Source organism: Solanum lycopersicum, chromosome 3, assembly GCF_036512215.1.
Source record: "Solanum lycopersicum chromosome 3, SLM_r2.1".
NCBI lineage: Eukaryota > Viridiplantae > Streptophyta > Magnoliopsida > Solanales > Solanaceae > Solanum > Solanum lycopersicum.
In genome coordinates this window covers 51,925,537-51,952,579 of record NC_090802.1, presented here as the reverse complement: position 1 = coordinate 51,952,579, position 27,043 = coordinate 51,925,537, and the positions used below count along the sequence as shown (strand labels likewise).

Here is a 27,043-nt window from a genome sequence, read left to right as displayed (position 1 = left end):
ATGGGCATTGCTGAAGTACCTTTAATAATTCACGCATGTTGTTCTGGTGTTGATACATGCTCACACTCACACATAATGAAACAAGTAATATTGATACATAGTCAGACATAACGATTAGGGAATATATAACTTGTTGAAGAAAGGAAGAAATAAAGAAAAACAAGAGGAACCATCTTCTCTGATAGCTATTGTGTCTTCATCTGCAGACAAGCTCTTTGGACAAAGACAGACACATTTCCTTTGAGTATCCCCGCAGTTCTGCGGCTCTGGTATGTCATTTTGTACTCGGTGCTTATGTCCCCGAGGATTTTGATAAAAGATTTTCAATCTTTTTGCTTATATAATTCAATTTCTTGGATGCTGTAATGGTTGGATTATGAAAGGCGACAATACAACAATTACAAGTTAAAATTGCTTCGGAAGAAGCTTTTGCAAGAGAAAGAACACGATATGATTCATTCTCCTATGATGACATTCCTTCAACTTCATTGGCTCGAATAATACGGTGAAGCACTATTTCTGCACACATATTTCTCTATTTTGTCCTGTGTATTGCCTTTCTTGTGTTTGTCGTTTTGTGATGCCTTCTTTCCTTGCTGTACAAGAAATTATCTGTACTCTCATTGTTGACAGTAATACTTCCATCATTGTGTTAATTCTTCATCCCAACACATACTTGCATTCAATTTATTGCTCGTTTGAGCCTGTGCTACTAGATAGATTTGCGCTTTAACTCAGATCAGCATTCAGGGGCATACTGCTCTAGCAAAACTTAGCTGAGGTCAGTTCCTTAAAGTTATACTGGTATATATCTATCTAGCTTGTTAGATTTGCTTCCTCCTTATGTTCCCAGCAAGTTTTTGTGCATGTTTGGTAAACCTTGTCATTCCCATCCTTGCTAGCTTCACTTGTTGTAAATGATTCAACCTATTCAACCCAATTGATCGACCCTGTGAGTCCATCTCGTTTTCCAATGTGAATGTAGTGATGCAACTTCAAGTCATAAACATGCTAAATATCGAATGGTCTATTGCACTCTGCGGTTTTGAAGATAGGTCAAAATGCTGTTTATGTTTTTCTGCCACATGTACCCTTTCAAGTTTCATTTTCTCTTTTAGCAAACAACATTTCCTTATTTCTTTTCACTCCTTTAGTTCTTGAAAGTGTGCGTTTAGCTTGATACTGAAATTGAAGAGGTTCATAATTCATTATGTCCATTGTAAAGTAGATATGTAGCTAATACTTTTGCTTTTCGCGCTTTCTAGGTTAAGGACAGGAAATGTTGTTTTCAACTATATGTACTATAACAATAAGTTGCAGAGGACAGAAGGTAAACTTAATCTTTCTTACTGTAGTAAAGCTGTGGCTTGTTTGATGTCATATTTGGCTCCTTTATTTATTTTTACGATATTGCTACCAATATCTGTGTTTCTCTGGGTGGTTGTTCCTTGTGCTTTTGACCTCAGGTCAGACTCAATGTTGTCTAGTTTTGTTTTGTAAAGCATTTTCTTTTATTTGGATGAATTTAAAATGATTAAAGCAGGTTTCTTTTCCAGTTTAAGAATCTGCTCCATTTTGTTCTTTTCTTGAAAATAACTCTTCTTGCCTAAACTATGTCCTGAACTCATCTGATATTTTGTTACTTGGATATCTCGCTTACTTTGGTGAACCCTCCCTTTGTTGTACATGGATGCTTCATGTTGTTGGTCATGTAAATGCAGTCAAGTTGAAATTTTAGTACTATCTTCTTAGGCACAGCTTTAGATTCAGGGCATTTAGCAAAATAGTGACCCGTATATCCATTTGAAATAAATTGTAAGAGCGATCAACTAAAGGTCTCCAACTTGCTACTTTGATTTTAGTCTGTGTCATGCATGTCAGCCAATCTGTTTGAATTGCCACCATCCTACATATATCAAGATGTATTTTGCTCTTGGTGTGAGAGCAGCTAATTGCTTTTAGAATGGTGACATTGATGACATTTCCATATGTGCGGTATTCTTTGATCAAATTCCTTCCGTACAAATATTGTTTGTGCAGTTCAAGCTACTTAGTTTTTTTTCCCTTCCTGAACTTGCAGTGACAGAGGACTTCACCTGTCCTTTTTGCTTGGTAAAATGTGTCAGTTTTAAGGTAAAGACTGGGATAATCTTAGTTTGTTTCTTTGATAAAACTGAGCTATATGGATCCAGTTTGAAGTAGTTTTGGCGAGAAATTTGTTTTGAAGTAATTAAATAATTAGTTTAATAATTTTGTATCTTTGCTTTTTTGCTTTTAGGGTTTGAGATATCACTTATGCTCATCCCATGATCTGTTCAAATTTGAATTTTGGGTTGGTAAACTTCAACACGCTTCAAATAAAATTTTAACTGCGTATTTCTAAGTTGTCAAATTAACCTCGTGCCATTTTTAGGTAAATGAAGAATATCAAGCTGTAAATGTGTCTGTGAGAAGTGAGATGTGGAGATCTGAGGTCAGCATATTTTCTTTTTACTTAGGGGTGAATCATATATGGTCTGTACTCTGTAGTATTTGCTCCTCGCACAAATCTGCTGCAATACAGAGTAGTATTCTCTATATTCCTGTAGGAGATGGATGGATGCTTAACTCTTGTAGGTATTTTGATTTCTGTGATCATGTCTGCAATTGACCTTCTAGGAAGCTTTACTTGGTTCTTGATGAAAGACAAATATGTAGTTTAATGGTGAATATCTTTAATATGGTCATGTATTTTATTTGCATGTTACTTGGTTAAATTCTAACGTCCTCTATAATTTTGATTAGGCAAAGGTCTGATTTTTTTAGTTGATTATTGGTTTGAAAAGTCAGTTCTGTATAATTTAATTAATTTCTGATACTTGAAATGCTTGACTACTCTTACTAGTCATGCCTTTTCTTCTGTGCAAATTAACTTGCTCTACGGAGTGATCTTCAGATTGTTGCTGATGGTGTGGATCCTAAGCAACAAACATTCTTCTTTTGGTATGTAACTATCATGCTCCTCCAATTTGTATTGTGGCTATTTGATGCTACTTCAGAAGTGTGTTGTGATATTCCACTGCTTTATTTGTAATTTTTGCTCAGTTCAAAGCCACTAAGACGGAGGGAACAGCCAGATTTAGTTCAAAATTCAAAGCATGTGCACCCACTTGTTTTAGATTCAGATTTCCCTTCAATGAATGATCTCAATGGAAGGACTAATGGTAATGATAACTCTTCTCTTTCTTTTTCCCATTGCATTCCTTGGATTATTTGATGTGTTGATAATTTTCCAGATGTTGGAACTCTTTATTCAAAGTAGTTATGTGTCCCTTGGTAGGAGTGGTAGAGCATGGTTTCTTAATGGATGCACATAAGTGAATATTACTTGTTGTCAAAGTTCATCAACATCCTCCTTTCTTAAGTTGAAAGGTACCCAGTTGCTGTCTGAAAGTGCAGCAATGTTTGATTGTTGTAGATGAGGAAATATCTAGATGATTTTTTCCTTGCACACTGTGCCATAAAATTATAATTGTCTTGCCTATGGCAAAAGCAGCAGATGTTCCTTGTCCACACCCCTCACTCGATGAAGATTTGGCAAATTATAATGGTGGAATTTGTGTGCTACTGGTCCTTGGGGATTCTTGGTTATCAAAAACAAATCCTAGCAGAATAATGATTTTATGTGTATATATTATTAATTTAGAACCCAATAGCTAAAAAGGGCTTGCGTTTTTCTTTGCTGAACCCATATATTTTAAATCCTTGATCTAACTCTACTTCTCCTTATAGTATTTCCTAGGAGAGTTGTGATCTTTTATGTACCTATTGACACTCTTTCAAGTTAGAAAAGGGTTTTAGTTTTTGCTTATTTATGAAAAGAAATGCAAGCTGCTTGTTCCAGCGTTTTAACAAGCAGAACTGCAGCATGCCACAGTTCAAGGTGAATGCAAATCATCTTGAGGCATAACTGGGGCATATCATGACACACATGGCTCAATTGCTTGGGCACGTCTTGATGCATTACCTGAGTTCTGTTCTACCCTTCAAAGTCCTAAGTAATCCTGGACTCAAACCCACAATAACAATCCAAAATGCAAGAGTTTTAGTATCTGCAAAATCAATTTTCGTTGTAATGCCCACCAATTTACTTACTCAGATTCTCTGTTTGCAAAGTTAATTAGCAAATTGCTTTATGGAATAGAGGAACTCAACAAGTTACTGAGTGCCATAATCTAACGGTATAATCTGTAAAACTGGTTTCATTCTGCTAGCCCAACTGTTGAATGCCATCGTTTTCTGTTTGCCTATAGCTCCACGGATAGTGATTGAGTTTCTTTTTAGGAAGGGAGGGGGAATTGACTTCCTCTGATCATGAAGAGAAAATAGGCCTTTTTTTCAAAGCAGCAGTTTGTTGTCATTTGAGACTTCAAGTAGACAGAATGTGGGTTTTATTTCTTTAAGGTGGCGAACTAGGGATTTGGCTATATATTACTCTATATAATAAGAGGAGCTTAGGATCAGCCGGTCATTTGACCGTTTGCCCTTCTCCTTCAGCTTCCTTTGTACACCTTTAGTATTTTATCCATTTAATTTATTTGTCCTATTTTTTTCTTTTTATATGTTATATGTTTATTTAAATAGTACTAAAAATCAGCTTAAACTATTAAAAATTTGGTTAGCTCTCATAATTTCACTGCATAATTGGAACTGAGAGAGTAACATATATATTATTTAGAAATTACAGTAAGAGTACAATTACAATAATTAACAACTTAGAATATTTGAAAAACGTATTAAGATGTGATTAACTTCTGAAATTTCACATGTGCTACATAAATTTGTACAAAGGGAGTAGCATATATTTTTTGAAAATTACATCAAGAGTACTATAATCACAACTTAAAGTATTTAAAAATATTAAAAATTGGATCAACTCTCCACATAAAAAGGGACAGGGAAAGTAACATATATTATTGAAAGATCAGAAAAGGGTCAAAACTACCCTTAAAGTATATTTTGGCTAAAAAATATCCTTTCTGTCTTACTATTGGATCGGATCCGCCCTTCTGTTTAACAAATGAAATGTGGTATCTGATGTGTGTACTATATCGACACAGAGACCTCCACATGTGGACACCCACCCCACATATTAAAAGACCCAACGTTTCTAATAGCCCTAATTTCACCTCTTCCCCTCATTTCATCCCTTCTCCTTAAAAGACCCAAGAAGTCATACATGTGGAGGTCTAACTAACTATTATATAACGATTCAGTGGCTAGCTACTTATACATGTGGAAATCATATAACAAATATCTATAGATGCTAGCTACTTTGAAACCCTAACGGTTACTTTGAAACGCTAACAGGGAAGAATGTTTTTGAAGATTTTGCCAGGAAGCTTTTTGGAGAAAGGGATGAAATGAGGGGAAGGGGTGAAATTAGGGTTATTAGAAACATTGGGTCTTTTAGTGGGTGGGGTGGGTGTGCATATGTGGAGTTATACCGTATATGTGGCAATATAATACACATCAGATGCCACATTTCATTCCATTAGACAGAAGGGCAGATCTGATAGTAACATTAGAAGGGTATTTTTGAGTCAAAGTATAGTTTTTAAGGGTATAATTAGTCTATCTCGAATAGTTGATGGGTAGATTTGGCCCTATTCCGTCTAAAGATTACGTTAATTAAGAGTACTACTACAAGTCACAATATTAACAATATAAAATTATTTTTAAAAAAACATACTAAAATTTGGTTAAGTTCAAAATTGATGTGCCACGTAAGTTGGGACAAAGTGAGTAACATAAATTAAAATACTTTTTAAAAATTGATCAACTCTCAAAATTTCACATGTACTATATATATCACAATAATTAACAATCATAAACTGGATCGGGCAAATAACATATATTATTTAAAAATGATGTTAATTAAGAGTACTATAAGTCTCAATAATTTACAATTTAAAAAGCATACTAAAAATTTGGTTGAGTTCAAAATTTCACGTGTGCCACATCAGTTGGGATAGAGTAACATTTTTAATTTTTTGTAACTCCCAAAATTTCAGATGTGGCACATATACTACAATAATTAACAACTTAAAATATTTTTAAGAACATATTAAAAATTTGATTAACTCCCAAAATATCACATGTACCACATATTATTTGAGAAGTACTTAAAAATCACATAAAAATAAATAACTATGTCGGGCCCAGGGTTGCCTGGGCTTTTATATGTAGTATGTATATCTGTATATATAGAATGTTATGTGATGGAATTCATTTGCTTAATCAATTCTGGTAGAATTGATTTGCTTTAATACCAATAGTATATCACACTGATAATAGGTATACTGGTGGGGGTTTGAGAGGGAACTAGCTTTTCTACTAGAAATATCATTTTATGACTGTGTAACAATACAGTGTAGTAGAATTTATTTGCTTGATTGTTTTCTGGTAGAATTGATTTGCTTATATAACAATAAATATATCTTATCGGTATATGTATACTGGTGAGGCTTTGAGAAGGAATGATCTTTCTACTAGGGAAGTCATTATATGATGGTGTAAGAATATAATATAATGGAATATTCTTTAAAAAAATAAATATGATATAATGGGATTCATTTGCCTAATTGTTTTCTGGCGGAATTGATTCTGCTTATATAATAATTGTATATCATATTGATATAGGTATACTTGTGGTGCTTTGAATTAGCTTCCTACTGGAAAATTCGTTTATGATGGTGTAATACAAAATTATATTGGGAATATATACAAAGGTTCCTCTAAACTAGCCTGCTTAAATTTTGTGGGGGTGGGGGGTCCTACGGCTCTGTAGTCGTTTATAGTGGTACAAAAATCACCTTTTGTGACTGGCACTGGTTTGAAGAAAACCAGTGCATGACACACACCAATCGCGCTTTGCCATGCCATCCACCAGAAATCATTATGAAAGCCACCAAAACTCAAATCAAAGCACCACCAAACAACAGCCTCCTGTAATCCATGTTCTCTTCACAAAATTCCCTTCAATCCCCCATTTAGTTTTCCAATTGATAAATTTATTGGAATCAGCATCCAGAATTCACCACCAAATCAAAATCTGAAAATTAAGATCGCCACAAAACCACAATCTGAAAATCTAAAACATCAATAAATCACCACCCAACCAAAATCAGAAAATCACCAGATTTACCAAAATGGAATAGTAGAGAAAATTGTTGGGGTGAGTAAAAATAACAGAAAAAAGATAATTAAAACCACCGGCAAATCAAAACTATAGGAAATCAGTTTCTTGACTTAGCTTTCTTGAGAGCGCTGCCTTTTGGTTTAAGGGTTGGGTGAGCGGGAGGTTAATCATGTCCAAGTCTGACTACCATTTCTTATTGTTTTAGCCTTTTGAGGGCGGGATTTTATTTCCTTTTTGTCTGAAACCTTGGCATACAAGTCTGTTGGGTTGATATTGAAGCACCATTGTTACTGATACTGATTTTTCTGCTGTTATATATTTATCAGGTGTTGCGGACGCTGTGGAGTGTGATCCTTCAAGTTCCAATGGTGCTAGTGTTCCCTCATCCGGTAACTTGTATACAGATCCTGATTCTGTTCAGTCAGCATCAGGAAGCACTCTTGCACCCCCAGCACTGCTTCAGTTTGCTAAGTCAAGAAAGTTATCAGTTGAGCGCTCTGATCCCAGAAAGTATGTTCAATGGCACAATGTTAAGTAGCATTTTTACATAACCAAATGATTTTGGGTGGAAAAGATTTCACTGCTGAAGACTTCAGTATTGTGTCCAATAATTCATCAAAATTATCTGATTTTGTTGGCTGCATTAGGAATTAAGCCCTTGAACTTCACTGTGGATTATTGGCTGTCTAATCTGGAGCTATTATTTCCCTTTGTTGACTACCTCATTGGGCCTATTGCAGTTATGGTGTTATTTATGGAAGGCGGGTGTAAACGTGCTCCCATGTTTTGTAAATTTGAGGTTTTTATGCCTGTAGTTCTGAGAATTTTTGGAAATACCTGTGGGAGATGTACATACTCCCCCTTTAGTTTTTCTCAATAATTCAATGGTGCCTTCCAAATCTGTCTTGCCATCTTGTTTTGTGACCAGTAGTGTCACTGTATCCAACCCGGGCCTACTGCAGTTACTTTTTGGCCTTTGTAACTCTTGGAATTATAGGAAATACCTCGAAAGATCACTACCCCTCTAGTTTTCCAAAGTATTCAACAGTGTCCCCCATATTCAAATGTGATCTTTCCCATTGATTTAGTGCCAAATAAGGCCTGGTTATGGTGGCTTTCTGTTCTGCCTTCTATATAGCCTTAATTTGAACTTTATCAAAACCTCAGCCATGATGACCATTTTACTATGTGCATCAGATGGAGTTGTTCTTGACTATCCTTTCTGCAAATGTGATGGTACACTTGTATTGGTACACTTGTATTTTGAATTTCTTGTTGGTTGGGCTTTACTTCCCTTTTTGATGATGCAATAAGCCCTTTCCTTCTCTTTCTCCGACAGCTAAACAAATCTGAGCTTATATGCTACAAAATTAGGATTGGTCCCATGTATCTAGGTTAAGTAGGGTATCATTGATTATATTGGAACTGTCCAGTGATGTATTTCTGTATTATCTATTTTCGATGTCTTGTTGTTTTGCATAATGTCTTAGATGTGAAACTAATTGTGAGAAAATTGACTACACAGTTGTATTATGGTTTAGCTTTTGTAGTTCTTAGATAAGATTTCTGGCTTTTAATACAATTTTCTTTCTCTGTTACAGTCGTGCACTCCTGCAAAAAAGGCAATTCTTTCATTCTCATAGGGCCCAGGTAATTAATCTCTTACGTTATGCTCGAGTATCTTGGAATTTCCATTTGGTTCCTCATAAGCCAATATAATGTGAAATATTAAACAAGCAGGATTATTTTGCATTTACTCTATGTATACAAATGTCTTAAAATCTTACAGAGTTGGATGTTGCACTTTAAAATCACAGTTAGTGGTCTTTATCAAAAAAAAAAAAAAAAAGAATAAAAAAAATCACAGTAAGTGGTCCAAAATGTGTAGCTCTTGGCCAAGTCAAGTTGCTTAATAGATTCTATATTGGTACGGAACCTGAGTATCCTATCAGGGATGATGGATATCCTCCTTGCAAGTATATCTAAGGGCCTTTTTAACATAATATATACAATCAACAATATATACTTGGTATTAGAAAGGATCAATTGGTATCTCAAAGTCATTATCCAAGAAGGTGTGTGCTGGATATGACAACGTATGATGATGTTCATTTATCTAGAAAAAACATGGGATGCCAGTCGAGATTTTAGTGATTATTTGATTTTAGTGTTAGAATTATTGATCATGTGTGTCATCCATGATGTTTGAAAGATGAATTAGCATAATTCCCCTTTATTTCTCAAAAGAATTAGTCATTGTCATTCTAATTGTAGAACAATTTCTGTAGCTTAAGTAGTGAAGCTTAACCTGTGGTACACATGGTAAATTTGGAAGAAGGAAAAAGAAGTTCCTGTAAGTGTCCTAGTTTGTCAAACGAATTGTGGATAGATATGCATCCATAAGATACTGAAATGACTACCATTATTGGTATTAAATCAGTAATGATTCGTACAAGCTAAATCTTCGAATCTTAAACTAGGCAAAATAAAGATTTTGAATTTAGTTTATTCAATTTTTTCCTTCTAAAGAGATCTCTTTTCATCCAAAAATTGGCTCCAGTTTGTTACATTGTTTTCTTCACATTATTGAGGTGAACCATTTTTGTTAAAAAATACGGGGGAAATTGCACTGAATGTTTCAAATAGTATCAGTAGATATATCCACTTAAAAGACATAATATTGGTATAAACTGTCTCCGTTCACTTTTACTTGACATGTTTTGCTTCTCAAGAGTCGAGTAAACTGAATTAGATTAATTTAATATTTGAAAGTTAAAATTTAGGTGTTCGAAAACTATAAGAAAAATACTATAGTTTGAATTCTTCTTATATTAATATGATGAATAAACATCTTAAATGAAAAAAATGAAAAAAATAAAATTAAAAAAGACGTCTTTAAATGTTGGTCAAAGCCCATATACAATCAAACCTAGTTATATCAACAATGATATGTGTGAGAAATATAGGAGAAAAATATTATTGAATAGTTATATCTACAATATTACATAGACCTTATTTATAGATACTACAATACGATCCTTTACCAAGCAAGATACTATTTACTATTCCTATTTCTATTACTTTTTCTATTCTAAATAAGGTTGTATAAACCTATTCTTATTCTAACACTCTCCCTCAAGTAAGTGCATGCAAGTCATATACCTAGCATGTTACAAATGTATTTAATATGAGGACCTATGAGGGGCTTGATGAAACATCTTCAAGCTGATCACTCGACTTCACAAAATTGTCCGTCAATATCAATGTGCTTGTCTTAAGAAAAACTAGGTTTGATGCATAGTGCCAATTAATATCAATGTGCTTGGTGTTTTCGTGAAATACTTAATTTGATGCATAATGTCGATAAAAAACAGAGTGATAAAATTACAGTGTTTAACTTCCCAAACCAAGCTTAAGAAGTCTGTATCAGACGATAGAATGATTTGAGTAATCAACGTATAAGGCTACTTAATTCTCCATATAGACTTCTTCACAATGTAGCGGTTGTCGGAAAGTGCTCAAAATCTAGTATAAAATATATGTACCGTCTTGCATCCAATAGATGAGTCTATCAAACAAGAAAGTCACTGAAAAATTGCCCAGAACATGCTGATGCGTCGCAAAATTAGATTTGATGGCTGAAAGTGGTCATAACTTGAGAAACAAAATTATATGGGTAGAGTCGAAATGATGGCATAACCCTACTGTGAAAGAGAATCATATAGGTAGGATCCAAATGATGACACAACCCTACTGAAAAAATAGAAATTATATGGATAGAGTCGCATTGACGTCACAACTCTATGAAAAAGAGAAATTATATGGGTAGGGTTGGAATGATAGCACAACCCTACACAAGTCAGTTTTGAGGAGTCACTGAAAAGATGAATGGAACTATGCAAATCAAATCTGAGGAGTCAATGAAAAGACACTTGCTATGCAACTCAACTATGAGAAAGTAGTTCTGAAAAATCCACGATACTATGCAAATTAAATATGAAAAGTAGTTTGGAAAGATGCATGGTGCTATGCGAATCGGATATGAAAAAAGTAGTCGCCAGAAAGATGGCATGTTGATACACAATAAATATGAAAAAGTAGTCACTGAAAGGATGGCACGGTGCTACACATATATGATATGAGAAAGTTGTCATCGGAATGACGAAACGGTGCTACACAAATAATATATGAAGTAGTCACCAAAAAGATGACACGGTGCTACAAAAATTAAATGTAAGAAAGTAGTCGTCGGAATGATGCCACGGTGCTGATACAAATTAGGTACGAAAAAATAGTTACAGGAAAGATATATACGCTATACACGTCCACCGGTAACGGAAGCTCTTTGATTGCTTACCAAGATCGTAGATGCTTTGATATCATGTGAGAAATATAAGATAAAAATATGATTGAATTCTTGTTTCTTTATTATTACGTAGAGACCCTATTTAAAGACATTACAATACAATCCTTTAACAAGTAGGATACTATTTAATATTCCTATTCTTATTCTAACAACATGGATTGTCGATACAGTTTCTTTTACAAAATTACCCTCTATAATAGCCATTTTTTTAGTATTGTATCATAATATTTTATAAGAAATATATTATGTTCAAAATAAAATATTAAAATATTTGTGGTTATCATCATTAAAGTCACGACATAGTAAATTTCAAGTACAACTTGTATTTAAATGGTGTCTATCAGTTGTGGTATTATCTCTTCATGAAGAATGACAACTAATGTTTGCGTTTTTCATATTCATAATCTTGATTGTTTTGCATACTTTTGCTTATAATAGCTAGATGAGCTAAACGTCTAATGTTAGTCTACATATATAACAACACCTAACAACACCTCACTACAACAAACCATGCAACTTTCTGTCAAATGCTGCCACTATAGAGAGGTTTGACTATAGTTGACTCTAAGAAGTGACAAGTAGAAGTGAAGGGATGGAGTATAATTTTTGGATTATACCTGGTGCCATCTTGACTGTTGGTGACATGTATGGTGAAAGTTGCTTGTGTGTGATTAAGTGGCTTCTCTGTTGCTTATTGTGTTTTGGAAGGAGCTGAAGGATTTGTATGGTTGACTAAAGTTTCCAAGTTAGCAGTTGGCTCCTTATTCTGTAGAAAACTATTACTTTTGTCTTTAATCTAAATATATTTGGTGTGGGCTGTCATGCCCCAAACCTACACCTTGGGCATGGCTTACACTTAGAACCATCGATGGTTCCATGCGAATTCGTAGCCCGACTTACTATTATGTTGAAGGCTATAACAACAGTGTGGAAGCTTTGAAAATTTGGGCATGCAACAACTTTGGGAAAACAAATTCAAACAATGTTGTAGATAGAAATTTTAAATAGTAAAGATGTTAGTAAAAAAACTGAAGCTATGACTCAAATCAACTGACTTGTCTATAAAGCCTCTAATGAACTGAAGATGGGTTTCGAGACACGATCCCAGCTACCTGAATACTCTACTGAAATGTTTGATAATTACTAAAACTTTAGATGTACTAGAGTCGCCATCAAAAGCTGGATGAAAGTGGGGTCCTAGTGATGTGTTTGCTGCCGATCCTAAATACATGAATCTGTATGGCGTTAGTACATGAAATGTAAAATATGTTAAATAACTAAATAAAACAATCAGCTTAAGACTGAAAATATTGAACTGGATAGTAAATTTGAAGATGGACTGTAAATTTAGTGTTATCAAAGGTGAAAAGCGCAAAAAAGCTCTAACGTCCGTGGGGGCTTTAAGCGCAAATTAAGTGCGTGTTTAATGAAAAAAGGCACAAAGGGAGAAAAGATTACAAATATATATGTTTAGTCCAAGACTAGTATTTAGAAATATGAATGACAATTATATGCCAAAGAATTTGAAAAAAAATCATGAAAAAGTGAAATAACAATTATTTAGTGTTACTTTTTCATAAGAGGCTCATTGGCAACGAAATGTTTGCCTTAGAACCTTGATGACAACATTCAAGCGCACATAATGCGAGTCGAAGCGCATAACACGTTTTGAGCCTCGCTTCAGGCTTTAATCTTTGATAACACCTGTAATATAATCAACAAAATAGTAAAACATGCAGGTGTACTTGAACAACAAAACTTTGTAGCTCTCTCTCTCTCTATATAATAGCAATATTAAAATAATATAACTTTACTTTTCTTGAGGAGTCTCTCTAACGCATAATTATCATGTGAGCATCGTGATAATACAATGTCTTGCCCACATTATCAGATCCTATCATATGATGGTGACAAAGTTCTGGCATATAGATTATTTGAATCCTTACACGATTCAATGCTCCATACTAGGGGTGTCAAATGGGCGAGTTGGGTTGAAATTGAAAATATTACAATGGTTGAATAGAAATCGGGTTGGGTCTTGACCCACCCAAGTTGACCTGATTAATCTCAATAATTTAACATATTGATATTTAACTTTTATAATCACAATTTGAATTTCTGCTCAAGATTTTTTTGTTAAAAAAGTAACAAATGGATAGATAAATCCTAAAAGATATTAAATAGATAATAATTCATACCTTCAATATAGGAACATATCTTAATAAAAAGTTTTAAAACGGGTTGAAATTGGAGATTGAGTTGGGCTAAATTGAGAATTCTCTTCAAATGGGTTATGTTTGAATGAGTTGAGATTGAGCCTAATTCAAAGTATCTTGAGCCCAACCCATAAAATTGTGGCGGGTTGGGCGGGTTAGCTTTGTTTGGGTTCATTTTTGACACCACTATTCCATACTACTCCCGAAATATGTACGAGTTCTCATTAACTTTGAAGTTGTCTCACTTTAGGGGAAACACTAAAAATTTCTTTCTTTGAGATCTTGTTCAAATGGTTCTTTAAAATTATACTTGCTTTAAGTTGATTATGCTTTTTTTGAAAACACGTCTTTTCTTTCTTTGAGATAATGCTTGTGAAGCTACATATACATTCTTGAATCACTTTTTTGAAATAATGCACTTGAAGCTAAATATACTTATATTAAACTCTTTCTTGAGTTAAAAATACTTTCAGGAAATACTTCTTAAAAATCGTGAAACTTGCTTTAATCATGAAAATAATGCATGTTAATACTAAAACAAGGTTTTCAGATAACTTTAACTAAAAGGGGTTTAGGTTGCAGAGTAACCATGAACCATCAATCAAGAATCACTAATGAACATGAAATACATTACCTAGTTTCAATAGTAAAGTTCAACAATAAGATTTTTGTATTAGAAAGAACTTGTATTCATGGATTTTGGGTAAAAATCCTAACTTTGATATTACTAATCGAAACTAGAGATGTAGCGCATGAGAAAGAACTAACCCACTACCTTAAATGCTCCACAAATCTTAATGAAGAACCCTAACGTGATAAATTATGACCAATTAACCTTTTCCTGAGATTCTCTTCTTGAAAACCCCATCCAAGGGTTGAGATTTCTATTAATAATTCATGATTAGAAGATGAAATTTTATTGGAAAGCTTGAAATCCTTAGAGAAGGAATGAAGAGGATGAGATGAGGAGAGAAAACCACTTCTAGGTCTTGAAAGAATGGCCAAAGAAAAAAAAGGGAGTAAATCCGACTTAAAAGAAGGTTCCCGTCGACACCTTGTGTGGAACGAAGTCCCTTTTGCACTTGGCATTGTGCGAAGTACACAATACTAAGTGTGAAACACACATGATTCTAGTGAGCGTCTGGTGTTGTGTGATCCATGTGCCTTTCACACATGGCATCATGTGAAATGCGCAATACGAAGTGTGAGCCACACCTACTTCAGTTAGTCAGTCAGATTGCTACCTTTTGGTAAAATCATCCTAACTTTCTACTTTGAGATAGGATTAGCGAGCGGTTAGTGGTGCTGGAAAGAAGACTCGAAGACCTTTAATTTGATAGGTTATGATCCATGTAACTCCCCATATTCTAAGAGATAAGATTCTTTGAAGTTGACTTAGTAACAACTTATACCGAAACTCGATTGGTAAAAGAAGCTTTCAACTCACCTTTGTGCTAGAGGATTCTTATGACCTTAATTCTTCTCCATATCACTTCACACACTAAAGAATTGACCTAACACTTATGTACAATTAGAAATTCTAGGGGTTTTGGTCTATATGCATAAAAAAATGGTTCAGATCTTAGCTTGGAATTTGCAGAGTGTTTCATGGGCTTCAGCACGTAGTGTCTTGTGTAATGGGATACTTCAAATTTCTTAATATGGAACCAGCAATGGCTTTGTGGTATCAATGTAAATACTTTACAGAATGTAGCTGAAAGCAACTCTACTTGTCACTATATTTTAAGTATATCAAATCATTAGTTGCTGCTTAACATGCCTCAAATCAATTTTAAGTTCAGAACTAACATCATGAGATATTTAATTCATTGTAATTTCTTGACAGTTATGTCCACAAATTCTAAATTCAAGCCTATTATAAATCGATAAAGTAATTTAAAATTTATAAAAACAATTAATTAGAAGAATCGTAGACATTAACAAGTTGTCAACCTTTTGTTTATGTACTTCTATTGGTATAAGAGTAAGTTATAACCCTCATATCCGGAATCCATTGGCGTTACTAATCCAGATTTGTGGCAAGCGCTCCCCACCAGGAGCTTATTCATTCCTAGGGCTTGAATCTGAGACCTTTATTTAAGGGTGGAGTGATGTTAATCCGTCCAACTCCTTGGTGTTAACTGTTAGATTGCTTGCATATCTACCAAAGGAGTGTTATAATTCAGCAACTTAAATTATTCAATGATCAGGTCTTTAGTCTCTTTAAGTTTCAATTTTATCAAAAGCCCTACTACTGAAGGCTTTGCCATTGCAAAGTACTTCTGACATTTGTAGTCTTACACTGGCACATAGGGTTCATTGTTGGGGGCTTCTTGCAATTTTAAGTTTATAAATTCTTTCCCTGTTTACTTTTCATCGTTTCTGTTTAATCAGAAAATTTTCATTTGAGAAAGGTAACTGAACTGTTTAAAAAGTGATGTGATAAGATTTCTTCACTTGCTTGGATTATCATTAATGGGATGTGTATACTCTATGATGTTACTTGAATTAATCAAAGATCTATTGTAATGGCAGTTCAATAATGGTTTCCATTGTAGTGTGTCTGGGGTGGTTTCCATTTGAAATAGCCCCAGGATTTGGAGTTTAGAGGTGAATTATCTTGCTGAATGTGACAGAGTTAAATAGATTTTGAAATGTTTGTCTACTTGCATGAATCTTAGTCTTTGGAAGAGATGAGGTAGCCAATATATGGTGTTAGAAATCTTTGAAGCAATTGAGAGTCCTTTAACTTATGTTTCTAATGAAAATTTTTATTTGGGTGAAGCCCATGGCACTGGAGCAAGTTTTATCGGACCGAGACAGTGAGGATGAAGTTGATGATGATGTTGCAGATCTTGAAGATCGAAGGGTATGCAGCATAATTATATAAATTCGTCTTTATTGTACTATTTGTTCAAGTTAATTGGCCGACTTTTTGGGTTAGTTTGTCCTGATTGTCTTGACCCTTCAAATAAATGTCAAAAACTTGTTCTTTCAACATATGTGAAGTAATCATATGTTTGCCTTAGTGTTATATCATATTGAACTTGCCAACTTTCATCCATGATAACATCTATTTTAAGAATATTGTATTAAATGAGTTTATTATGCCATTCAACATTGTACTCTTCGTTTTCAAATTTTGTTCAATTGGGTCATGCAAAATTAGAGTCGAGTGTAGTGGGTATCTTAAAAGGGTCTTTTGGTACACCAAACAGGACATAGAAAGAATAATATTGTTACAGTGACGGGGTGATTGGCTGAACTACTATCTAATTTTTGTATACCAGCTAATGACCAGATTGCTTCTGGAGTTGTGCAGTAACATCTTCTTGACAAGCGGATCAGATTTTTTCTATGAACTCCCTGTTCAACAAGTTGATATTTTGATTGCATAAGTGCTGCACCTGTTTATTCTAATAATTCCGTGGGCATCTTAACTTGATTTTCACAAACCTAAACACTAACAATTCAATTGTCCAACAATTTTTTTTGGCAAGAAAACAAGTATTGGAGAAGAAGAAATTATGGCAACAGCATTGGTATGATAATTCTGATAAATGAAGGACGACATGTTGAAAATGTACAATTTGCAGAAAGAGATTTTAGTAAAATGGTGTAAATAGAGCGAAGTGCGGCCAAAGAAAAAGAAAGAGCTACAGAAGTAGTGTTAGAATTTTTTTATTGCATCTGCGACTGCAATCCCATCTAGTCTCACTTCAATTTCTCTCCAATCATGCAACCTAAACCTGCAATGCATGTATTTAGTCTTAGTTCTACTTATTTGAAAACCCTTACTCTCTAAAATGTTTCTCTATAGTTCAAGCTTTTGGTTGACACCCTCGCGAGTTTCACCATCAACATATAACATACACCATGAGACCTCCATTTGTATGTTGGTAGCTCATCCAATATTGGGGTAAACAAGTAGGGACTCAATCCGTATCCCCTGGTGTAAACTCAACTCACTATTAAGGGAATTCCTTTGTATCACCTATCATTGTTTTCATGCTAGTGAAGGCTCCTTCGTGCATGTCCTTTATATGTCCTTTATGTCATTTATACGTAATATGGATTCCTTTCTTCTCCATCACCCACCAAAGGACTTTGCATGGTCCTTTATTGAGTTCTTTCTCTAGATTAATAACCATCATGTGTAGGTATTTCTTCTTATCGCGATAGATTAACATCAATCTTCTTAGTAAGATTATAACCTCCATAGTAGATCTACCAGGCTTAAATCCAAGTTGGTTCTCTTTCACTCTTGTTGTGTTTCTAAGTCTACACTCTGTCACTGTTTCCCGTACGTTCATCGTATGACTCTTGAATTTAATGCATTAGCTTGCACAACTTTGAATATCTCCTTGGTTCTTATAAATCAAAACCAGGGTACTCTTCCTCCATTCGCTGGGCGTCCTACCACTTCTTAGTATATAATTGAATAGTTTTGTGAGCCATTCCACTCCTACATCTCCAAGGTGCTTCCAAACCTCTATAGGGATACTATCGTGGGCATGAGCTTTTCTAATTTTATCTTTTCTTGGCATCCTATACCTCTGATGTTCTAATTCTATGAGTATACCTAAAGTTTCTATCTTTCACTAACGTGTGTAGATCTTGAATTCTCCTGGTTCGTGTTGAAATATTAATCAAAGTAATATCTCTTTGATTTCGTTATCTCCCGTCAAAAGTTGTTGAGAATCTTCATTAATACACTTCACCTGGGTTTAAGTCCTTGCCGTTCATCTCTCTTAGTCCTGCTACTTTAAACAATTCTCTCTTCTTTTCGTGTCCCTATCTTTTGATACAAGCCATTTAGAATCTCGTGCTTTACTATAGCTTTCTTAGCTTCCATTGCTCTCTTGTATTCTACAAAAGCTTCTCTGTCCACTTTTGGTAAGAGAAGTTACAGAACAACTGGAAGAAATCAAATGCAGAATATTAAGCAAGATCTTCGAATAAAAGTGGAGATTGGTACTGTGTGGCGGGGTAGGAAGATCAATTTCATAGAGGGTGAATGGAGGCAGACCCTCATCAGTAAGTTTGGGAAGGAAGATCAATGCAGGGTCTTTTTTTGGTGGGGGTGGGGGGCTTGAGACGGTTCATTGTGATTGAGGGGCTAGAGCATGAGGAAGGACACTTGGGAACCCCCTCCAAAAGGAAAATCCAAAATATGCTAATAAAAACTAATTTGACAGGCAGTCCAGGCTACTAAAACTGGAAAAAGAACCATGTATTCTATGGGGATTATCATAGGACCAAATGTCTCTTTGAATATGTTGGTATTCATTTTTCTTTTCTTCGCTTGCTCATTCTGGACGGCCATACGTATTAGATTTCTCTATAATTTTATCAGGGAGTCATATTGTCCCATGTATACTAGAGTTTTCAAAATTATCATCAAGCCGTTGCGTCCATATGTCTTGCTGCCGATGCTGTTGTAATTTTCTTAACAGTTGTGAGCTTGGATTCAGAATCTCCCCTAAATCGTAATGGCATAAACATTTTGATATGTGGTAAATTTCATTGCTCAACTAAAACCAAAGTCTAAAACATTATTCTTAAAAAAAGAAGAAAAAAAAGAAAGAAAAGATCTAAGCAGTTTATAAAGATCGCTTTGCTATCTATTCATATAAAAATGGTACTTTGAAGGGTTTGGATGAATATTGACCTCTGTAAACTAACTCGGGGAAGTGTTCTGATCTATGGTTCAGACTTGATGATAAATGTTTTCTACCAAATACTTGCTTGACACTTAAAGGAACTGCGTAGTCTCAACATGAAATTACGCAGAACCATGAAACTCCTTAAGCTGCTTTAAAATAATACATTTGAGAACTACGTAAGGTTGTGAAACTGTTCCCTCCAACTAATTCCCCTTCAGAACTGCTGCAAAATTTAGTCAACTGAAGGGGCTAGATTTTGATTGTTGTAGATATCTAAATAAGTCATTCAACTAACTTCAGACATGTTACAGATGCTTGATGATTTTGTGGATGTGACCAAAGATGAAAAGCAAGTGATGCATCTGTGGAACTCATTTGTTAGAAAGCAAAGGTACTGTCTTATTTCGTGTCTGGTTTTATTTCTAATATGGTTTTCCTTAAAATTATTAAGATTTAAGGGTACTGGGGTATGGAGATATGTGCATCTTCTGCTCTTATTTTCGGTAGGGTGAAGCGGGAGGTCTGATGAAGTAATAGATGGTGGGTTACTTAGGAATGTAGTAAAAGTGCAATTCTCTGCAATTAGCTTCTCCAACTGTTCCCGAAATATATGGAGTGATACAAATGTAAATCTCATTTTCTTCTTTAACAACCTGCTCCAGGTGAAGTAGATGGAGTGATGGACCAGTCCACTTCTCCCTCCATCCCAATTTCTGTGACGCTCTTTCCTTTTTTTAGTTAGTCTAAAAAAGAATGCCACCTTTTTATGTTTAGTAACAGTTTAACTTTATAGTTCTTATTTTACCTCTAATGGGATGAGTTATAGCCACACAAATATTTATGGCTTCTTTAGACTACAAGTTCCAAAAATCTTCCTTTCATTCTCAACTCAGTCAAACACCTTCACATAAATTGAAACAAAACGAGTATTTTTTAGTGAGTGGATGCCATTTGTTAGGATTGAGCTAGCTTTGCTAGTTTCAATACAAGAGTGACATCACCTTGTACCTTTATAGGAAAAACAAAAACAATAGAAGAGTTCGTTGCAAAAAGAAAAAGCCGTCCTGGAAGGAAAATGGTTCCAGGCTGCATATGGTGGTGGACTATTTGGAAGTAAAGGAACTCAAGATGTTTTGACAACAAAAGCAACCCCATCCAGAAGATGAAGCATAATTGTAGCATTTTTGGTGTTACGAAAAGTATATAGTAGATACAGGGATCTACAACAGTTTCTAGAGTCTCTTAAGATATTTTTGCTAACTAAATCCGGATTTGGCGTGTGATTATGACCTCTCTGGCTTTGGAATCAATGCAAATGTTGCCTTATCAAAAGAAGAAGAAAAGTCTGTCCTTGATCTGATGCCTTTTGAAATAGACATTTCATGACAACTGGAAAATTATGCAATAGTGTTTTGGGAAGCACATAACTTGCTTTCTCTGTTCTTATTAAGTTACATGAATTTCTCACTAATATAGATTGTGATGTAGTTGGGTGTCTTCCTGCTTCATGCTCAAGCAGATGGGTAAGATTATCTGATGTATGTTATATAGAGCAAAACACATAATTATATAATGCAATAAAGGGCGACGTGTGGATTTTCTCTTGTTGATTTACTTACATGCAGGTGATAAATAATAGTAAAATGATGCGTGTTGGAAAAGTTTTGTTGCTGAATCCCTTCTTGGTATAACGTGTAACATGTTTTTGTCTCTGTGTCAGGGTGTTGGCAGATGGTCATATCCCTTGGGCATGTGAGGCCTTTTCAAAGCTGCATGGTCAGAGGTTTGCCCAAGCACCAGCCACACTATGGTAACTAATCTATTTATTTACCTATGTCAAGATCTGTCATTTATATGTGATGCTATCCAGTCCATACACTTGTATTGTGCCTTTGCTTTAGTGCATCCAGGATCCTGTATATTTTCCAGAAAGAACGACCTTTGTTTTCTGTTGAACACTAATAATATGTATTGGAGAGTTGGTCAATCACAGTGCTTATTTGGAATTTCTGAGTTTCTTATTTACTTTTTTGGGGTGGCTCATTTATCTTTACTTAATGTAATGACAATATAGCGAAGTGGTTAGCAAATTTATTGTTGGCATCACATAAATGCATGTTTTCTCAGATTTGATGAAGCAGGAATAGTAATTTCAGCAAACATCTAGACATTTAATGATGAACTGGCTTTACTTCAGATTGCTGATCTGGGTTTATCTCATTACGTGATAATTGTTCACCATATACAGTATCATGTTGTCATGTACTCTAATATTGCTCATCATTAGTGTAGCTTTTATGTTTCGTCTAATGTCTACTACAGCAGGTGTTGGAGATTATTCATGATGAAGCTGTGGAACCATGGCCTTGTTGATGCGCGTACAATTAACAATTGTAACCTAATATTAGAGCAGTTCCAAAACCAAGACAGTGATTCTACTAGAAGCTGAATACCCGTTTGACAATTTGTTACCATCTAGCAATGGATTTGGTAGAGATGCAGCTTTTGTGGCTGGAGCTGCATCTCGGAATTTTCAACATCAGTTTGTCTAATGTTATTGTGGCTAGATGACTCTTCTGTCTTTTAAGAGTAAGATATGCTAAAATTAATGTTTTATAGGGCACATATAGAGGCATCTGTTGTTCTAAATTGGAAATCAATGATTCACATTGTTCAGAGGCTATGTTATATCTTGAATCTGGTTCTTTTTACAATCTCTGGCTCTCTCTTTACCCTACAAGGAGATCATGCTTTATTTATAGAAAGTGATTAAATCTTTTCTATATAAAAAATAAAATGTATACTATGGTCACATCTATTATTTATCCTCTCACTTAAACCAGTAGTGTTGTTTTCATTATCTTTATCCTTACTGATCTAAAACCCTTGTGTAGTCTGCCAATTAGATTCACAATGTTCCTAATTCTTGTTGCTAGTGTTGCTGGTGGAACGAGATTCACAAGGTGATGAAAAGTTTTGAGACCTCATAAAGAAATTTTTCATCCGGTCAAGAATAGAAGTGATCAGATTATTCGAATTGTACAGTATTTATAAATCTCGTTGACCTATTATTGATCGCAGTTTGATCACTTTACTAGTTCATATGACACCTTAAGATTCATGCGTTTTACTTTTGGATGTAGAAGTCTTGTATGACTTACATGTGAGTGATTTTGTACTTGAAAATGAACCAATGAGGACTAAAGGGGATTGACAATCTATTTGCCAAAAATTATTAGGTTTTGTTATATTAGTTTGCATGCTAGGACGTAGGCGGGCAAAAAACTATACAAACTAAGTATCTTACTAAACTATATAGCAATAGTTTATATTTTCATCAAAATAGCAATAGTAAATCCAATTCTCTCTCGATACGTTCCTAAAAATATAATTTGATTCGGGCGGATTCTTCTCCCAACTAACAAGAAATTTTGACGGTATTTGTATGTGTCTAAAATTTCGTTCCTGAAAAACAGCAAACAAGAAAGGAATAATAGCAAGCAAACAATAATATTTGAATTTGAAATTATGCGAAGTTACAATTTTTATGAAATCTTTAATAAAAAAGATGTAGAAAGAAGTTGTATCGGAAAGGTAGGTTAGTCGCCTAGTGACATCCTAAATCCAATTACTTCACTCCCCTTGAAAGCTGGGCCCTCCTCAGGGCGGGCAAAAAATAGAGTATAGAATAAAAGGGGATAGCGTAATCCTTTGATTTTTCTGTTCACGAATCATCTTGATTTAATGGAATACTTAGAGCCTGTTTGGCTCAGCTTAAAAGCTGGTCAAACTGACTTAAAAACTGATTTTTGACTTATTTAGCTGTTTGGCAATACTCAAAACAGCTTATTTTAAGTTAAAAAAAACTTATTTTAAGCCAAAAGTTAAAAGCTGGGGTAGGGGTGCTTTTTTTTAGCTTATAAGCTGTTTTAAGTTGACCACATTTTTATCTTTTTGTGCTTAATATTTTTATACAATCTCCAAATTACCCATATAACCCTAACATTTCTTTCTTCCATTTTTCCCTTTTCACGTTTGACATAACAACTTCAGCACTTTTATCCAAACGCATAACTGCTTATTTTAAAAATAAGTTTCAACACTTCTAAAAGTACTTTTTTAAAGCTACTTTTATTAAGCCCATCCAAACGGGCCCTTAATGTTCACGAATGAACTTATTTGATGGAATATTTGCGGTTCACGAATGAACACTCAACAATTGGAGCAACGACTTCTTTGTATGCACATCACCATTGAAGAGTAACTATGTATATTTTTGTATGTATGTATTTGTGTGTCTTTTTGATAGAAGACCTCTTTATATAGGCGGGCTTAATTTAGGGTTTTAGCGATAGACTTAATTTAGGGTTGTAGGATATTTTGGTCTGAGCAATTTTTTATCCCTGGACCTGAAGAACATTAGTTTGGCTCATCTTGTCAACTTAATGGACTGGACCAAGTGATTTGGACTTGGTTTAAGCCATACAATTTTGACATAGATATTAATCCGACTTTATCAACCAGTAATTTGACTTGTTCAGCGTATGATGATTTAAGATTTAATCGAAATTTAATACGAATTTATCAATAAAACTTCACTGCCTACATAATTATAACATATGAAATTGAGCACAGTTTTGTAAAGAAATAGCTCACTTGTTTCTGGAGAAGAGATGGGAAACATGCTCAATATCATTTGATTGAATAGTTGACGCAGACCCTTGTTTGAAGAAACTCTTTTTTTTAAAAAAAAAAACACAACAATTAGGAATTAATATTTAAAAAAATAGTGCAATGTTTAGATAAGCATCAAAGATTTTCCCCCTGTTTCCTGATTTTCTTTAGTTCTTTTACATTTTGCTTCTTACTCAGATTGATTACATATTCTTTCTCATCAAAAAATGTTATTCTAATCAAACTAAAACTCTCTCTCCCCATTTTTTTCGATTGTTCGATTATGGATACAAATAGTTTTTCAATTCTAATTCAACACAAAAGACGATGGGACGCAACAGGTATGTTTTCTATGATCGTTATCTTGTAATCTATATTAGGTTGGTATATGTTTTTGTTTTGAAGACAAAATTAGGTGTTTAGTAGTTGAATTTTACTTCAAAATCTTGTTATATTGGGATGAATATGATTGGTGCATTTAAGGTCCTTCCTTTAAAAAATTACTTTTATGGATTGAGTTGTATAATTAAATACAAAATATGCTATTATATTTTTGGTATTTGATGTTGTTTAATATATAGGTTTTTTTAGTTGCTTATAAAAAGCAATGTTCGAGATTCTATTTTAGTAAGTGAGTTTGTAAAAGTTATGGTCTATGTTGACTCGCGTATAAAGATAAAAATCCTTGAATAGTTTTTAGTACATTATTAGGTATAATTGATAGTTTAGTTGGTGTTTTATCATTTGGTGTAGTTGATATTGTATATTGTTTTATAATAAGCACCAAAATTCGTTGATTTTTTTGGTATAATGTTATAATTTAGTTAGTGTATAAATCAAAACTTTCGTCATAATTTTTAGGTACATCGACTCGTATGGTTGATAGTGTGTTTTGGTTTGTCTATAGACAACAAACTTGCTATATTTTTTTAATGAATTATTTGGTGGAAATGATGGTCTATTTTAAATTGTTCGTAAACTTTAAATTTCATTAATAATTTTTTCGTAGAATAATAGGTGTAATTGATATTATATTTGGTCTTAGATGATTTGGTGTAATTGATAGTGTATATTATTTTTTTAATAAACATCATAATTCGTGAATATTAGGTCTTAAACACCAAATTACGTGATAAATTTTGGGTTCATATATTAGTGTGGTTGATGGTGCTTTGGGCAGTTTACAGACAACAATTTGAATAATTATTAAAAGACACTTATTGTTTTGTGTTGGTATACTCTATACCCAAACAATAAAAGAACTAGAAAACTAACTTTTGTTCATAAACCATTTAAAATACCCACAAGAAAAACAATATATATGTTAATCTGTGTAATTTGTTTACAATGAAAATATCATTCTGATATATGTAATTCTTATTTATTAATTTGACTAATTATCTTTTAATCTAATAGATAAGAAAGTGAATTGTATATTGAAGGAGTGACATATGATGCGAAAATCAAATATAAAGGATTAATTATTATTATAGCATCACAATTGGGTGTGGACACGATCATATTTCATGTAGAACTCAAGTATGTTCTATATCCTGTGAATTAAATGGAAAAGATGATCAGTTAATTAGTAAAGAAAAGGATTAAAAAGGAACATGTTCCTTTAAGTCAATTTTCTATGAAATGTGTTGGATTTTGTTCTGGACAAGAATGTTTTTGTTATATTTTTGGATTCAGTTTAATTGGTATTCTCGATCAGTTTTATTGTTTATATTATGTTTGATATAACTAACAGATTTATCATCAAAATAGTGTTTTATTGTGGTGGTAAACTATTTTTTTGGTTATGTTACTTAGTTGTTTTTTTAGATGGATTCAACGTGAGTTTGATATATATCCTCAAAATATTGTGTTATATTTTGTGCTTTTGTTATTAGATGATTATAAATATAGCCATAATATTGTGTTTTATTGTGATGGTAAACTACCTTTTTGTTAAGTTAGTTAGTTGCTTTATAGATAAATAGAATGTATGAAGTTTGTATATGTTACGACACTTTCAACTATTATACACCAACAATCCATTATGAATATTACGAAACAAGCACATTTATTGTGTAACACAAATGTTACGAAATTTAATAATTTTTATGCTTATATATGGTGTGTTTCATCGTGGGTTCATACTACACTTTTTATGTTTAATAGTTATATTACAAATTCACTTACTGAGGTTGGTATTTAACGCCAACAATTCACTCATTATATCACTACCTAAAATTACGGTGTTAGCGAATCACTCGTCGGTAGTAAAGTACAAGGACCTGTTGGCATAATGCACGCTGGAACGTGGGAATTCGAGGTCTCATGAACTACTACTAAAAACCAACCTTGTTTTTGTTTTGTTTGTGGACAAACGATATCCGGTCAGGCCTATGGCTGGATCCTTTTAGGGAAAGAGCCCATAAAAGAGAGATCGGATGCCCTTTCCGATGCAGTTCACGATGCGGAGCTGCCAACTAGCTAAGCTAGGTAATTTAGTAGTAGTAAAAGAAGCCTCCAAAAATTGATTTAATCTTAAAATGAGTAAGGCACAATAAGAATTATTTCACACTACCCTTTCTTTTCAATAAATTGAGGGATTTCCTCTCATTTTAAGATTAAATCAATTTTTTTTGGACTTTTTTTACTACTGCTAAATCTAGTTTTTCAAGTGTACTTTAATACTGTTCAGTGGTTCGCTGACACCGTGATTTTAGGTAGTAAAATTGTTCTATCCAGAGATGATATATTCCATTAACCTCGGATACTTGAGGGGAATGATTTCCTAAAGGAGACACCGTACTTTCAATGAGCTCGATTTTCTTCTTTAAGAAAAATATTTTGTATATTGTTTTTAATATCTTTCTAATTTATCTTTTCTACTAGTTTTAATTTTCTTATTTTGAAAATACTTTTTAAACTTTGTTGTATCTTACCAAGT

At 33.8% G+C, this 27,043-nt stretch overlaps 1 protein-coding gene across 10 annotated transcripts in view; it reads left to right on the top strand.

Moving 5' to 3' along the window:
- The window catches only part of EMF2 (polycomb group protein EMBRYONIC FLOWER 2), a 30,262-nt gene extending 8,120 nt beyond the window's left edge, over positions 1-22,142 (top strand). For 5 of the 10 annotated variants that reach the window (XM_010319842.4, XM_069294772.1, XM_069294770.1 and 2 more), the window contains 14 exons: positions 207-269; positions 384-505; positions 1,266-1,330; positions 2,081-2,133; positions 2,279-2,332; positions 2,414-2,473; positions 2,936-2,982; positions 3,085-3,203; positions 7,507-7,690; positions 8,782-8,830; positions 16,548-16,631; positions 19,740-19,819; positions 21,149-21,238; positions 21,754-22,142. In XM_010319842.4, coding sequence (XP_010318144.1) covers positions 207-269; positions 384-505; positions 1,266-1,330; positions 2,081-2,133; positions 2,279-2,332; positions 2,414-2,473; positions 2,936-2,982; positions 3,085-3,203; positions 7,507-7,690; positions 8,782-8,830; positions 16,548-16,631; positions 19,740-19,819; positions 21,149-21,238; positions 21,754-21,877 — 1,194 coding nt within the window. In that variant the 3' untranslated portion in view covers positions 21,878-22,142. 10 annotated transcript variants of the gene reach the window in all.
- The last annotated feature ends 4,901 nt before the right edge of the window (positions 22,143-27,043 follow it).